Consider the following 16,799-nt stretch of genomic DNA (forward strand, 5'->3'; position numbering starts at 1 on the left):
AGTTGTTCAGCCATAATCACAGTCTGAATATCTCTGCTGCCTGTGGGATAATCAACCAATCTTCAACCTATAGAACAGTTCTTTCCTGACGATAGCATAGCTGAAAGGGGAACCATCTGGGGTCAGCAGGTGAGGGCTGGACCTTGTGAAGCCATCCAGGTAGAAGGCTGAAAGAGGCTTTTCTTTTCATTCTAAAGGATAACAGTTATTCCTTGCAGTTGTATGGTGTGCTTGTCACAAGGCATACATGCAATACATAGTTGTTGGATTGAAAACTAGATCAAGCAGATTATTATATTTGATATAATAATATATATCTTAATATATTATTAATACATTTGGGCCTATATTATATTTTATATACTAATATATAATATAAATATATTATAGATATAATGTGTGTTAATGTATATTATTAACATATTGGGCTATGTAATGGATATATATATTATATTAGTCCATTTAGCAAGGTATCTATTTGACCTAGAGTAGAAATTAGATTATTTACTAGTGCTGACAGTAAACTATGAACTAGTTGTATCCCTGCCATTTTACTGTAAATATTATATTAAACATAAATTATAAACCATTTATTTATCCCTTTAGTTATTTACATACGAAATGCACTGTGAATGTTTTTGCTTAACTGAAAACAAATCTAGTAAAGGGCAGAGATTACACACAAAATCATACACAGATAAGAACCCCTAAATTGTTAACTTTACCTCGCCAATGATCTAGTTCTGTTCTTTTTCTATTTCAATGATAGGCTTCAAATTCAAAACTGCTTTCAACCTACAAATTTAGACATGTAATAATTGCTGGTGAAAACATTGTTCTGTAGCTTAGCCCCTTTCTTACATGAGTGCTTACTTCACATTTGCTGTCGTCATCATGGAAACACTGCCTATTGCTCAGAGGTTAGAGGGCACATCCATTCATTCATTTAACAAGTATTTTTCAATACTTGTTTTTCAACATCTACTCTGTACCAGCACCATGGTGGGTAGCATTACTTTCTTGCTGTCCCTTTTTAATGCTATTTTAAATCTTCCAAAAGACATGTTACTTTAAATCAAATCATCAAGTCGAGAAACTTTTATTTTTCAAGTGCTGAGCATCAGATCCTGTAGAACCATTGATGTGGCCTAATGCTCAGGCTTCTGACAACTGGCATAGTTTAGCAAACATTACAACAGTGAGGTAATGTATTTAAATATAGCATAGCTGGGTGGTTAGGTATTTTGATTGTGGAACCAGGACCCAGTGATGAATCCTGGCTCTGTCCTTTGCTGATTGGGTTACTTTGGAAAAGTTACTTAACCTTTCTGAGCCTCACACTGCTCATTTGTTAGAGTAGGAACTAATAACAGTTCACACCTCATTGTGTGTACTGAGGATTCAGTGAGATGACCAAGCAAAGGACAGGGATCAGAGCTGGCAGTTACTAATTGCTCAAGAAATGTGAGCTATTAATAGGAGGAATAACAGTAGTATTAATGTAATAACAGTAGTAGTATTTACTTGGGCTCAGCTCAGGGGTTTCCTTATTTACCTCAATCAACTAAGGCGCATAGAAGGAATAGACCTTTTTGTTTTTTTTTCATCTTCTGGTTAACAATATCAAACAAAAATGTTTTAAGATTTGGTTGTTTAAAATATTTTTGAGACATATGAATCCACTTAAAAGATTAAAATGAAATATATGTTAACATTTTTTCTATGTGCTGAAGGCTTCCTATAGGCTTTCATGGAGGAGGGGTCTCATATCCATTTATTGTGATGGAATGCTACTGCAGGTGCAAACGTTTCAGAAAATTTGTACTAAGAATAGAACAAAATCTAAATATTTATTTAGCTAGATGCCTAATCTAATATCTTTCTCCTAATATTGTAGTGTTAACAAAATTCTAGTGAATTCAAAGTGCCTGACTTGTGGGTTCTTGTTTTACCATCTCATTATAACTAATTTTGTTTATTAATTATACAGAAAATACATTGACCAGATCTGAACATTGTTAATTGACAAAACAAATTACAAATAGCTTCTACTAAATTAAATATCTGAGGGCTGTATTTCTAGGGATTCTACTCACAATTGCCACAGGGTCATTGCTGCGGGTTGCGGCCAGACTGAACTTTTTCACGTGAGTGTTGGTCTCCAGAGCCTTTGCAAATTCCTTCAGGGTTGGAATTGGAATGTTCTGTGAGAAAGACACAGATTGTTGATGAATCCTTCTATAGCACCTTCACCCTAAGCTCAGGACCCACAGCTTTTACATACAGCAGGTCCCCGACCTACGCATGAGTTTCGTTCTGAGAGCACATTCCTAGGTCCAATGTGTACGTAACTCCAACAAAGTTAGCCTAGGTACCCAACTAACACAATCAGCTAGATAATACTGTGTAACAGGTGTATAATACTTTTTCACACAAATAATACATATATAAAAAACAAACAGAAAAAACAAATGTTTTTAATCTTACAGTACAGTACCTTGAAAAGTACAATAGTACAGTACGACAGCTGGCACACAGGGGCTGGCAAGTGTGTGTGCATCTTTGAAAGTTCACAATTTGAAGGTTCGTATTTTGGTGACTTAGATGTACCTTAGATTTTATCCTCTCTAAAAGACATCGATCGTCCATCTCTAGCAACCAACCTATCCAGAGTCAATAGCACCACTTAGTGTCCAATAAGGGAATCTAACAGTGTGACACTCGGGCATCACTTCTGTTTATCCTCCGAATTATGCACACACCACCCTTCCCTCTTTTTCTCTTTCATTCTCTATATTCTAGCCAGACTAGAATTAAACTAGCTCTAACTCATCTTTCAAGACCCAGCAGAAATATCACCTCCTTTGTTTATTGATTCTCTTAGGCAGAATCAACTTCCCTTACCTGCAATTCCGCAGAAATTGGGGGCTTACCACATCACGTTATAATTATCCGCCTAGTGTTTTGCTCCTAATTTAAGTTCTTCAGAATCGAGACTGAATGAATCTTATTCCCCCTTCCATAGCACTTAGCACAGTACTGAGCACCGGAGAGGCAGGCAGTACGGGGCACAGCTAGAGGCTACCATGAGTTCATGGAGCACTACAGGCCAGCTCTGTGACTGGGGACACTGGAGTCTTTTAAAGTCCCACTAAGGATTAAATGAGATAATGAATTTCAAGTATTTAGCACCGTATATGTCACATAGCTAGTAGTTAATAAAAATTAGTTGATATTATTAAATGCTAGAAATTGGCCTAATAAGAAGGAACACAAAAGGTGTCAGCTAGTGTTTTCTCTTTCCCTCATTCTTTCTCTCTCTCCCTCTCACACACAACACAATTTCTCCTCCCTTTGAGAGTGCTAAGACTTTGTCAAAGCAGAAGTGACTTCAGAGAATAGGCTATAAAAGACATTGTGGCTTTCAGTTTACTCTCTCTTTTTCTCTTGGGTCATTTGCTCTGGGGGAAGCAAGCTGTCATGACGTGAAGATATGTTGGCGGCCCTATTAAGAGGTCCATGTGCTGAGGAACTGAGGCTCCTGCCAACAGTCACATGAGTGCACCCTCTTGCAAATGGAGCCCCAAGCCCTGGTCAAGCCTTGAGACGACTGCAGCTCTGGCTGACAGCTTTACTACAGCCTCATCTGAGACCCTGAGCCACAGCTACCCAGCCATGTCACTCTCAGATTCCTGACACTCAGAAATTATGTGAAATAATAAACTGTTTGTCGTTTTAAGCCTCTAAGTTTTTGGGTAATTTGTTCCTCAGTAGTAGATAACTAATAACACTTGTTTAACACAAGTACTGTAATTCTTTTCAAAGAATTCTAGAAATAATTCTCTTTTTTTAAACCTACTTCTTTAATTTATTTAAAACATTTATTATTATTTTTTAACTTTTTATTTTATATATTAGAGAATAGCCAATTAACAATGTTGTGATAGCTTCAGGTGGACATCAAAGGGACTTAGCAATACATACACGTGTATTCATTCTCCCCCAAACTCCCTTCCCATCCAGGATGCCACATAGCATTGAGCAAATAAATCCACTCCTTCTGAATAGGATATTTTGCCTCAAAATCAGCGACTATAAAGGATTTAGAACATGTGTAAAGGCAGGCAGTCATCTCCAGTAAGTTTTCTGACTGAACGATAAATCAAGTGACTGACAGCAATCATAATGAAATACCTTAATGTTGTTGAGGTTGACTTCTTGCAAGCTGGGGTCATTGGCTTTCATCTGCTGTAGACTTACTTCCACATTTGTGGGATTGGGTGGTTCCTCAAATACTGGCTTGACCTTTTCACCTTTGACCACATCTAAGACACAAGTTTAAATTTTAAAAATAAAATGTAAGGTCTCTCCCATAAAAATCAGAGACAACTTCTCCCCAAATGACCTTGTTTTCATATGTGGTGATTCCAATAATATTCTAATATCAGTGACAGCAAGCTTATTCTCAACTCAGCAAGCAGAGGAATGGTGTGGCTCTGAGTTACAGCCTTCCAGGTTAGTGTTTTCAGCTGCAATGAGAAGTCTCAGTGGTTGATGCTCCATGGAGCCAAAAGTGCAGGAGGCTCTACAGCAAACTCAAACTCCTAAAAGAATATCCACAGGTAGTTATAGCTGCTCCATACGGACCTCTTTCAAACTATAATAACCAAACCAAAGAATCTAAGATGCACAAAAATGAGTTCCTTTATTTCCTAAACCTTAATTCTCCCCTGGCCCATCCTCTGATTTCCATCTTGGAGCTCTAATTTTGAGGATGGTATAGGAAGAGAAAGGAATAGAAAAGAAAAGTGGAAGAATTCTCAAAAGCAGTTAACAGAAAATGTTTGCAATGTATGTAACACACAAAGGGTTCATATCTCAATATACACAGAGCTTCTACAAGGCAGTAAGATAACCCAGTGGAAAATGAACAGCTAATGATCAGAGGAATCTCTATCAGTCAACCAAAAAAATATAAAAAGTAATTAAATTCCGAGAAATTTAAAAATAAGATACCGTTTGATTTGCCAAAAAATGTAAAAAGATAATATTCACAGTCAGCAACAACGTGGATGAAAAAGCATTTTCATATACTGTCAGTGGGAAGGAGAGATATTCCATGTACAGAAATATTCAGTGTTGTCAAGATATCAGTTTTTCCCAAATGCAATGCAATCCCAATCAAAATCTCAGAAATTTAGTTTGCAGATATTAAAAAATGATTATAAAGTTTATATAAAGAGGAAAACTACACAGAATAGCCAGAACAATATTGAAAGAGAAAAACAAATCCAGCAATTCAACCTAAAGAAGACTTAAAGCTATAGGAAGGAAGATAGTGATATTGGTGAAAATATGCAAATATATCAGTGGAACAGAATAGAGAGCCCACAAATAGACCCACATAAATAAAATCAATTGATCTTTGACAAAGCAGCAAAGGTAAAATAGTGGAGAAAAAAGTAGCCTTTTCAACAAATGTTGCTGGAACAACTGGACATCAACATGAAGGAAAAATAACAGAATCTAGATACAGACCTTATGGGCTTCTCAGGTGCTGCTAGTGGTAAAGAACCCACCTGCCAATGCAGATGTAAGAGCTGGTTCAATCCACGGGGTGGGAAGATCCCTTGGAGGAGGGCATGACAACCCACTCCAGTATTCTTGCTGGAGAATTCCATGGACAGAGAAGCCTGGCAGGCTACCTACCATCCATAGGGTTGCAAAGAGTTGGACACGACTGAAGTGACTTAGTACGCACACACAGACTTTACACTCTTCACAAAAATTAACTCAAAACAGATCATAGACCTAGATTTAAATGAAAAACTACAGAACTCCTAGGAGATAACATAGGATAAAATCTAGATGACCTTGGGTTTGAAGATGAAGTTTTAGATACAGCCCTAAAGGCCTAATCCTTAAAAGGAAGAATTGATAAACTGACATGCATTCAAATTAAACATTTATACTCTGCAGAAAATACTCTCAAGAGCAATGGGGAGAAAAAGCACAGACTGGGAGAAAATATTTGCAAAAGACACATCTGATAGACTCACAGATATAGAGAAAAAACTAGTGGTTACCAGTGGGGAGAAGGAGAAGGCGAGGGACACTATATTGGTATAGTGAAAAAAAGGGTTGTTATGGGATTATTTGAAATCATGTGTGTGAATACATCAAGGCTGTATATTGTCTCCCTGTTTATTTAACTTATATGCAGAGTACATCATGTGGAATGAATGCCGGGCTGGATGAAGCACAAGCTGGAATCAAGAATGCCAGCAGAAACATCAATAACCTCAGATATGCAGATGATACCACCCTTATGGCAGAAAGTGAAGAGGAACTAAAGAGCCTCTTGATGAAAGTGAAAGAGGAGAGTGGAAAAGCTGGCTTAAAACTCAACATTCAAAAAACCAAGATCATGGCATCTGGTCTTATCACTTCATGGCAAATAGATGGGGAAACAATGGAAACAGTGACAGACTTTATTTTGGGGGGCTCTAAAATCACTGCAGATGGTGACTGAAGCCATGAAATTAAAAGATGCTTGCTCTTCGGAAGAAAAGCTATGACCAAACTAGACAGCATATTAAAAAGCAGAGACATTATTTTGCTGACAAAGGTCTATCTAGTCAAAGCTATGGTTTTTCCAGTAGTCGTATGGATGTGAGAGTTGGACTATAAAGAAAGCTGAGTGCCAAAGAATTGATGCTTTTGAACTGTGGTGTTGGAGAAGACTTGAGAGTCCCTTGGGCTGCAAGATCAAACCAGTCAATCCTAAAGGAAATCAATCCTGAATATTCATTGGAAGGACTGATGCTGAAGCTGAAGTTTCAATGCTTTGACCACCTGATGCAAAGAAGTTACTCATTGGGAAAGACCCTGATCCTGGGAAAGATTGAAGACAGGAGGAGAAGGGGATGACAGAGGATGAGATGGTTGGATGGCATCACTGACTCAATGGACATGAGTTTGAGCAAGCTCTGGGAGTTGGTGATTGACAGGGAAGCCTGGCCTGCTGCAGTCCATGGGCTTGCAAAGAGTTGGACGTGACTGAGTGACTGAACTGAACTGTGTGAAACTTTTGCAATTTGTAAAATATTATATAATTTTAAAAATCTTTGATTCCTTAAAAAAAAATCAGAAAAAAATACATATGATAAAGCACTTATCCAATATATACAAGAACTCTTAAAACTCAATGATAAGGAAACAACATGATTTTAAAAATAAGCCAAAAATGTTAAGAGATATCTCACCAAAGAAGATATACAAATGAAAAATAAGCATATGAAAAGATGCTCCACATCATATGTTATTAGGGAAATGCAAATTAAAATAGTGACACACCACTACATACCTATTAGAATGACCAAAATCCGGAACATTGACAAAACCAAATGCTGGTGAGGATGTGGAGCAACAGAAATTCTCATTCATTGCTCATGGAATTCAAAACCAAACATCTTACCATAAGATTCAGCAATCATGCTCCTTTATGTTTATCCAAAGGAGTTTAAAATTTATGTCCAAAATCTGAACACGGATATTTGTAGCAGCTTTACTCTTAATTTACAAAATTTGGAAGCAACTAAGATGTCCTTAGTAGGTGATCTGATAAACTGTGGTATATCCAAATAATGGAACATTATTCAGTGTTAAAAAGAAATGATCTATCACTGCCACATGATTTAGCAATTCCACTCCTGGGCATATGTCTAAAATAAGCAAAAACACTAATTTGAAAAGACACATGCATCCCCATGTTCACAGAAGTATTATTTACAATTGCCAAGATATGGGAGCAGCCTAAACATATATCAACAGATGAATGATAATATATACACATATGTACAAACAAATATGGGCTACTACTCAACCATGATAAAGAATGAAATTCTACCATTTTACAACAACATGGATTAACTTGGAGGGTAGTATGCTAAGTGAAATAAGTCAGACAGAGAAAGACAACTACTTTAAGATGTCACTTATATGTGAATCTTAAAAGAACAAATTAGTGAATATAACAAAAAGGAAGTAAACTCACACATACAGAGAACAAACTGGTGGTTACCAGTGGGGAGAGGAAAGAGGGGAGGAGCAAGACAGAGAATTAAGAATTCTCTTAATTAGAGAATTATTTTAATAGAGAATTAAGAAGTACCAATTCTTATGAATAAAATAAACTATGGGATATATTATATAACATAGGGAATATAGCCAACTCCATAATAATATATAATAACTATTAATGGAGCATAACCTTTAAAAACTGAATCACTATGCTGTATACCCATAACTTATATAATATTGTACATCAACTGTTACTGTTACAATAAAAAAAAAGAAAGGCTCTATCAAATCTTGAAAAGACACAGAGGAACCTTAAATGCATATCACTAAGTGAAAGAAACCAGTCTGAATAGGCTACATACTATATGATTCCAATTATATGACATTCTGGAAAAGGCATAATGATGGAGAGAGTTAAAAGATCAGCAGTTGCCAGAGGTTAGTGGGGAAGGAGAGATGAACAGGCAGAGCACAGAGAAGTTTCAGGACAGTGACACCACTCTGCCTGATACCGTAGTGGTGGAAACCTGTCATTGTGCATTTGTGCAAACCCACAGAATGTACAAACCCAGCAGAGAGCCCTGTTGTAAACTGTGGGCTCAGAGTGATAATGATGTGTCAGTGTAGGTTCATTAAGTGTAACCTACAATGGTTCATTAAATGCACCACTCTGTGCAGGATATAGCTAAGTGGAGAGGCTGTGCATATGGAACGGCATATCTCGGTACCTTTCTCTCAATTTTGCAGTGAACACAAAACTGCTCTAAAAAAATAGTATTTTAAAAAGTTAATGATATGTGTGTATGTGTATGTATAACAGCCCAGTAGGCTATGCATCAAACTTTTTTTTTTCATAATAAACATGTTGTCAGAATGTTACATTTTGGTATTGAGATTAAAAGGATGAATATTTTTCATTTGTATGCATAAGAAACCAGAAGGAAAATAAAAGGAATATTGCTCACTGTCTGGGTAAATTACCCAGTATAAATGGTGGTTGACAGACACATTGCTGAGACTAGAAAGCATTGCCAAAGTCACCATTAGAGAGAATAAACTATAATTTTATTAAGAAAAGCTGTGATCTTCTGTGAGTTTTCCTAACAGCTGTATCACACTGTACTGAAATTATTTGATTATTGATCCGTCCCTCCCACAGATAGATAAGTTCCTTTGGGCAGGCACCATCTCTTTTACCTTTGTACCTAAGCCTAGAATGTTCCTGACAGTAAATATTTAGTAAATGACTGATGAATGAGTAAGTGAGAGAGGCTAATGAAGGGTACATTTCTCCAGAAAATGGTGACAAAGAAGAGAGTGGTCTGGAATGTTCTGTGGCAAATCCACACCAGTGTGTCTTTCATGCTTTCTGGGGGAAGTAGGTACTCAAATTCTAATGACAAACATCCATTATTGAGACAAAGAGGCAATCGAACAGAGAAGGAAATTTATCTAAAATACTACAGGAAATCAACTCTGAATATTCTTTGGAAGAACTGATGCTAAAGCTGAAGCTCCAATACTTTGACCACCTGATACGAAGAGCTGACTCATTGGAAAAGACCCTGATGCGGGGAAAGATTGAGGGCAAGAAGAAAAGAGGGCAACGGAGGATGAAATGATTGGATGACATTGCCGACTCAATGGACATGAGTTTGAGCAAACTCTGGAAGACAGGGAAGCCTGGCATGCTGCAGTCCAAGGAGTTGCAAAGAGTCAGACACGACTTGGCCACTGAACAACAGCAACAATCACAAACATCCATAATTAAGACAAAAAGACGTTTCTCGAATAGAGAAGGAAAACTTAGCTAAAATACTATAGCTAATTAAAGCGTCATTATGACATAAAACTCTCCTTTCTGTGCTAAGCAAACCTTTTTATCTGTCATTTCCTCCTTTGACTGAACCTATCAGGAGAGAATTTGCCTGCAATGCAGAAGATCATGGTTCGATTCCTGGGTTGGGAAGATCCCCTGCAGAAGGGATAGGCTACCCACTCCAGTATTCTTGGGCTTCCCTTGTGGCTCAGCTGGTAAAGAATCCGCCTGCAATGTGGGAGACCTGGGTTCGATCTCTGGGTTGGGAAGATTCCCTGGAGAAGGGAAAGGCTACCTACTCTAGTATTCTGGCCTAGAGAATTCCATGGACTATATAGTCCATGGGGTTGCAAAGAGTCAGACACGACTGAGTGACTTTCACTTTCACCAGGAGTGTGTTCTGGGCAACACACTCTGATCGGTACTAGTCACACTGCCAGACAGGGCTCCCAGTGCTGGCCACTTATTCTGATCTGATTACTCACAGCCCAGTGATCCTTGGTGAACTGACAAAATCCACCTTCAAAGCCTAAAAGAATTCCAGACTCCCCAGGGGCCCAGTCAACAAGCCTCTCTCCTATCAGCAACACCCGGAGGCTCCCAGGTTTCATAAAACCACATATTTCATGTCAACTTACTTCTCACAGGCCCTTTGCCACCTTTTGTGTTGGTTGTTTCTTCATCAAACTTGGGATTGTTGAGCAAATTGTGTACTCCAAGAACAGCTGAAAAGCAAAAATAATCTGTGAATAAAACTTAAGTTTGAGAAAGCTTGTTAAGATATCCACATTGTTAATTTTCCCTTTGCAGAACAATTCTTCATACCATAAAGATAAGTCTCTTGACCTCACTTGTCTTGCAAAGTGTGTGACACATGTATAGTATTAAATAAGCTTTTTTTTAAATCCCTCCTCCTAAGATCACTAGCATTCTTCACATCTTTCTACATCTATATATCTGGAGTCGTGTAGGATCTGAGGGACAACGGTCTAGTGAAAGTGAAATCAGCAAATGAAAATCTGCTTAGATCTCCTAGTTAAGTAGATTCATCCCTATGTTTTCTCATCTGTAAAATTTGAACGTGGGACTGAGTCTAATGATATTTTAAGCTCTAAAATTATATAGACTATAGTATGTAGTTATTCTGGAGACAAAGGGCTGAAAGATCATGGTCCTCTTTCAGTGTAGGCCTCCCCATTGCTTTCATCTCTCAGTACCGAAAAGAGTGGTTCTTTTCCCTTCTAGAGCATCCCAGGGTGGGAAATAAGAGATGTCGGCAATAAAAGGTCCGGTAAGCAGGCTGAGATTTTGAGTCTCCTGTACTACACAGAACTCACACCAGAGGGCAGTACAGTATGCAGGAGACAGCACCGGCCATAACTGAACACGGAGCAGGCACTAACTGCCACTGCCCACCCAGCTTTCCCTTCCTTAATGAACTCCAGGTGAGAAATTCCAGGAGGCCTACTGGGGAAGGATCCCAGAATAATCTGCCAATGGTGGCAGGGGCCCACCTCTGAGCTCCTCATCGGCTGTATACTATACTCTAGAAGGACTGCCCATATAGCCAACAAAGGGTAAATGTTCAGAGCCGGCGAGTGTAGGGGTTTAGAGGAGCAGTCAGGAGCAGTCAGCCTGAGTTTAAATCCTGACTCTGTTATGTACTATCTGTATGGCTTGAGAAGTCATTAAATGCCGCTAAGCCTCAGTTTCCCCATCTGTAAAACAGGGATAATCATTACACTTTACCTATTACAAGGGTTAAATGACTTCCTATGTGTTACGCACTGTTCTAAGTGCTTTACAAATTCTTGTTAAATAAATAAGAATTTGTCACTGTGTTTTTGGCCTTGTCTAGGGAGAATAAACACAGGACTCTGAGACCATCCAACAAGCATATCTTGCTTTGGCCCCATATTCACTATGCAACTTATGATTATAATTTCACTCCCCTTGTCAAGTTTTAATTTTAGAATAAGGCAGAGTTGGTTCTCCTGGGAGGAAGGAGATTATTATTACTCATGTCTTCCAATGGAATAACAATGTGAAAATTCTTGCCAAAGCTGTGGACTGTTTTTCAAAGCACCTCTATCCTGTGGGGACCTAATGACCCTAATAATGCAGATTTCCATCCAATCAGCACACAAATACGTGGGTACATGCATGGAATCTTTTTCAAAGGAAATACAAGAAACGGGAGGAAGCTTATATAATTCATTACATATTATTGTACTATTTGGGTTTTTTCTTTAAAAAAAAAAAAAACTTTTTACTTTATATTGGAGTATAGCCAATTAACCAGAGAAGGCAATGGCAACCCACTCTAGTATTCTTGCCTGGAAAATCCCATGGACGGAGGAGCCTGGTGGGCTGCAGTCCATGGGGTCGCAAAGAGTCGGACACGACTGAGCGACTTCACTTTCACTTTTCACTTTCATGCATTGGAGAAGGAAATGGCAACCCACTCCAGTGTTCTTGCCTGGAGAATCCCAGGGACGGGGGAGCCTGGTGGGCTGCCGTCTATGAGGTCGCACAGAGTCAGACACGACTGAAGCGAATGAGCAGCGGCGGCGGCAGCAGCTTAGCCAATTAACAATGTTATGACAGTTTCAGGTGCACAGCAGAGAGACTCAGCCACACATACACATGTATCCATTCCCCCCCCGAAACTCCTCTCCCATTCAGACTGCCAATAACACTGAGTGGAGTTCCCTGTGCTATACAGTAGGTCCTTGTTGATTATCCATTTTAAATATAGCAGTGTGTACATTTGATCCGCCATTCCCTAACTATCCCTTCCCTGGGTTTTTTCTATCTGTATGTATAACCAATTCACAGTTCACATATAATAATAATTATTATTATACTGTTGCTATTGTTAAGAAAACGAGAAAAAATGAGCAGACTGGGCTAAATATGGATGTACTTTATTGGGGAAATATAACAGTAAAATGGGTTCTGCTCTATGGTTAGGTTAATATAACTAAGTGGGAATCAAAAACAGTGACTGTGGGAAAGAACAAGACATTTTGTGATGGAAATGGAAATTTTGTGATTATAAAACGCCAAATGTGAAGCTCTTTTGAAGGCATAAGGGCTGTTATTTTGTTGTTTAAATTCTCAACACTCCTTCATATTTCTTCTCTTTGACTTCTCACCGTAACTCTTGGATTTTGTAGGATAGGTGTTACTGTGGGTACTTTTCAACTGAAATATGATTTTACATTTTATAGCTGAGATACAGTGAAATGTTTGCTCAGAGAGCTTAGGTGACCTGCATCCAGCCTCTCAGCTGCCTAATGGCTGAAGTCAACTTGATACCATAGTAACAATCAACAGTGACTGACACAGGGGCTCAGAGGCTGTTCCAGGGGGTCAGTGCATGTCTGGAGGTCACAGAGCTAGACAGAAAAGCTTCCCAGAGCTGAGGACTAACCTGCAAGGTCATAGAGTTCAGTGTCGGAGGCGCTGGCCAAAGCTTCTTCCAGTTCTGGGTCCAGGGTCACCTTTTCTTCTTTATGAGTTTCTATGGGCTTTTCTTTGGGGATAAAGACTCTCCCTTTAAATCAGAAGAAAAACAAAAGCATTGTGTGCTGCTGCCTTGTTCTAGGGGAAGTGAACTAACCAGAGAATGTACAGCTCTGGTCATTAAGAGCTGAAGCATTAAACCAATGCAGGTCCAACCAGGATTAGTGGGTTAGTGACATTGGCATCATCTCAGAAATTAAGGAATCCTGGTTAGACATGCTCCTGGGTCACTGGTGGTCTTCCTGGGGCCCTGTACACACCTCACTCTGATCCTTCCACTCTTTCTGGAAAACTTGTTCTCTGCTCCTTTAACCCAATCATGTGGCTTCTCCTAAGCTCCCCTGAGCAGCTGTCCACCCCGTCTGGACCCCTATTTATTACTCTGGCTGCTCCTGGACGCCTAACCCCCTAAGAACCATCTGCAGATTAATCTGGATCAGGAGTTAATTCACCATAGCTGCTCCCCAGACCTCTGCTCCGAGAACAGAAGACGACAGCTTTCCTCTTGTTATTCTCTCACTACCCTAATACTGCAAGCTAATTGGCCTTTTATTGAAGAGTTGACATTACAATTAATTTTTTCCTTCACCATTGGTCTAACAATAACCATGCTGCCATAGAAACAGCTCCATGTTTCCACTGCAAACCTTGGTTATTTGCCCAATTTGTCACTGCCCAACCTTACTTTCTTAATAAAATGACACCATCAGTGGTTCATGGGGCACTGGATGCACATGGTTCAGAGCTGCCATGACGCTGCACAGGGAAGGCAGCAGCCAAGGAGCTGGCACTCCTGCTTCCGTGGCCCCAGCACAGAAGCTGAGATGGCATTCATTCCAATCCATGTTGTCCAGTGCCTGCCCCATGCCAGTTTCTGTGCCAGGATGCAAGAGAGACACAGTCCCACTGCGGATCTCAGATTCATGTGACACACACACAAAACTGGAAGTAAGCAAAAGGATGAATGCTGTCACAGTGCTACGGGAGCAATAGAAGGATGTCATGATAGAAGGAGCATGTTTTAGACAGAGGTCAGGGAAAGCTGGAGGCCCTGACATTTAAGCTGGGACTCTCAGCAGGTAAAAAAATGGGGAGGCAGGTGAGAGAGAAGACGACCTTGGGGTGGGAAAAGAAGTTGGCAGGTTTGGGGAATGGAGTGAGGACAGTGGGGCTGAGCTTAGTGAGGGGAGGGGAGATGCAGTCAGAGAGGTGGGCCGGGTGAGCTCTCCATGACTCTGAGCACCGTGGCAATGGTTTGAGACAGTAAGCAGGGAATGACATGATCGGATCTGTGTTTTAAAAAGACAATGGATACCATGAGGTTATCGGTGATTCCAGTTGTATTTTGGGGACCAAGTCACTGTTACAGCTGAGGAACCTGGATAGGGGATTGGTAGCCACTTTTCCTCCAAAGGGGAGCTCAGGGTGGGGAGCTAGGGAGGAAGATTTTCCTGTCTTAGTTCAGAGCTCACTCCTTGCTGAAGGAACATCCTCTTACTCCTCAGGCCCCTTCCAGGTCTATCAGAATGTTTCTCACTAGACCACATGCTCCCTGAGGGCAGGGCAGGGTCTGCCCTGTGGAGGTCCCAGCACCTGGCACAGGGCTCTGAGGCCAGGAGGTGGCTGGTAGGTGCTAGAGGAACAGATGATTAAGTGCACTGGCCTCTAGCGGAAGCATCTAACAGAGGCAGACCCAGGCAGACACCTGCGACTGAGACAGGCCCTGGTCAGGAGGAACACGCCAGTGCTTGATGCTGCTTTACACTTCCGAAACTGCTTCTTTAGGGCTTACATTTTTTTTTTTTTTAATGAAACGAATTTGAATACCATTACACCCTAAGTATTCAGTTCATTTTGGGCTTCCCAGGTGGTGCTAGCGGTAAAGAACCCACCTGCCAATGCAGGAGACTTAAGGGATGCAGGTTAGATCCCTGGGTGGGGAAGATCTCCTGGAGGAGGGCATGGCAACGCACTCCGGTATCCTTGCCTGGAGAATTCTATGGACAGAGGAGCCTAGTGGGCTACTGTCTATAGGGTTGCAGAGTCGGACACGACTGAAGCAATTTAGCACAGCACAGCACATTCAGTTGATTAGCCTATGGGTTCCTTTTTCTGTCCCCTTACTCAAGCAGATTATTACTTTTTGTGGCTAAGCAGATTTTTTTTTTTTTTTATAAATTATGGTTACCTGTGTGGGTTTCAGAAGCCAGATTCACACTTTTCTAATGACAATATTCTCTCTTTTGAACTGGCAGCTTTTTTTGTTGTTCTTGCTGTTCAGATCTTTAATTTCTCTGCACATTAGTCTGTATTTTTTAAAATTTTATTGAAGTATAATCAATTTACAATATTATATCAGTTTTAGGTATACAACAGATTCAATATTTTATAAATTAATTATATTTAAAATTATCACAAAAGAATGTTTATATTTCCCTGTGCTATACAATACATCCTTGTTACTTACTTTATACATAGTAGTTCGTGTTTCTTAATCCCATACCTCTATCTCACCCTTCCTTTCCTTTCTTTCCCTTCTGGTAACGACTAGTCTGTTCTCTATTTGTAGCCTACATCTTCTGCCATGGTTCTTTTTTTTTTTTAATAGACTTCATTGTTTGGAGCAGCTTTAAGTTAGCATTGGGAAGTACAGACAGTTCCCATGACCGCCCTGCCCTTCAACCTCCCCTCTAATGACAGCCCACAGCAGTGTGTGCTTGTTACAACGGCTGAACCCACACGGACATCACTGTCACCTAAAATCTAGTTTATATTAGTGTTCACTCTTTTTTTAAAAATTTGGGGTTGTTGTTTATAACATTGTACAACAAAGTGAATTAGCTATATGTATAATATATAGATCTCCTTCCTCTTTGCCCTTCCTCCAACCTGGCCCTCATCCTACCCATCTAAGTCACCACAGAGCAGCGAGCCAAGCTCCCTGTACTATGCAGCAGGTTCCCACTGGCTATCTCTTTACACATGGCAGTGCATGTATGTCAATCCCAATATCCCAGTTCATCCCACCTCCCTCCCGGGCCATGCCCACATGTCCATTCTCTAGGTCTGTCTCTATTCCTGCCCTGCACATAGGTTCATTTGTATCAGTTTTCTATATATGTATTAATATATGATACTCTTTTTTCTCTTTCTGACTTACTTCACTCCACCTAAATATCCATCAACAGATGAATAGATAAAGAAGATGTGGACTATATACAATGGAATATTACTCGGCCATAAAAAGGAACACAATTGGGTCATTTGTAGAGACATGGAGGACTCATCCTTGGTGGTGTATGGTCTGTGGGTCTGGACATGTGTCCACACACATATGTCCACCAGCTACGATGCTTTTAATCCTACTGAA

At 39.9% G+C, this 16,799-nt stretch overlaps 1 protein-coding gene across 2 annotated transcripts in view; it reads right to left on the reverse strand.

Annotated features, from left to right (window-relative positions):
* TMOD2 (tropomodulin 2) overlaps positions 1–16,799 on the reverse strand; it is a 55,575-nt gene that overhangs the window by 20,350 nt on the left and 18,426 nt on the right. For both annotated transcript variants that reach the window (XM_019968831.2, XM_070797546.1), the window contains exons 4-7: positions 13,338–13,460; positions 10,540–10,626; positions 4,195–4,325; positions 2,097–2,204 (exon numbers count right to left, since the gene is read on the reverse strand). In XM_019968831.2, coding sequence (XP_019824390.1) covers positions 2,097–2,204; positions 4,195–4,325; positions 10,540–10,626; positions 13,338–13,460 — 449 coding nt within the window. The remainder of the gene's footprint in view (positions 1–2,096; positions 2,205–4,194; positions 4,326–10,539; positions 10,627–13,337; positions 13,461–16,799) is intronic.

The sequence above is a fragment of the Bos indicus genome, chromosome 10 (genome assembly GCF_029378745.1).
Source record: "Bos indicus isolate NIAB-ARS_2022 breed Sahiwal x Tharparkar chromosome 10, NIAB-ARS_B.indTharparkar_mat_pri_1.0, whole genome shotgun sequence".
NCBI lineage: Eukaryota > Metazoa > Chordata > Mammalia > Artiodactyla > Bovidae > Bos > Bos indicus.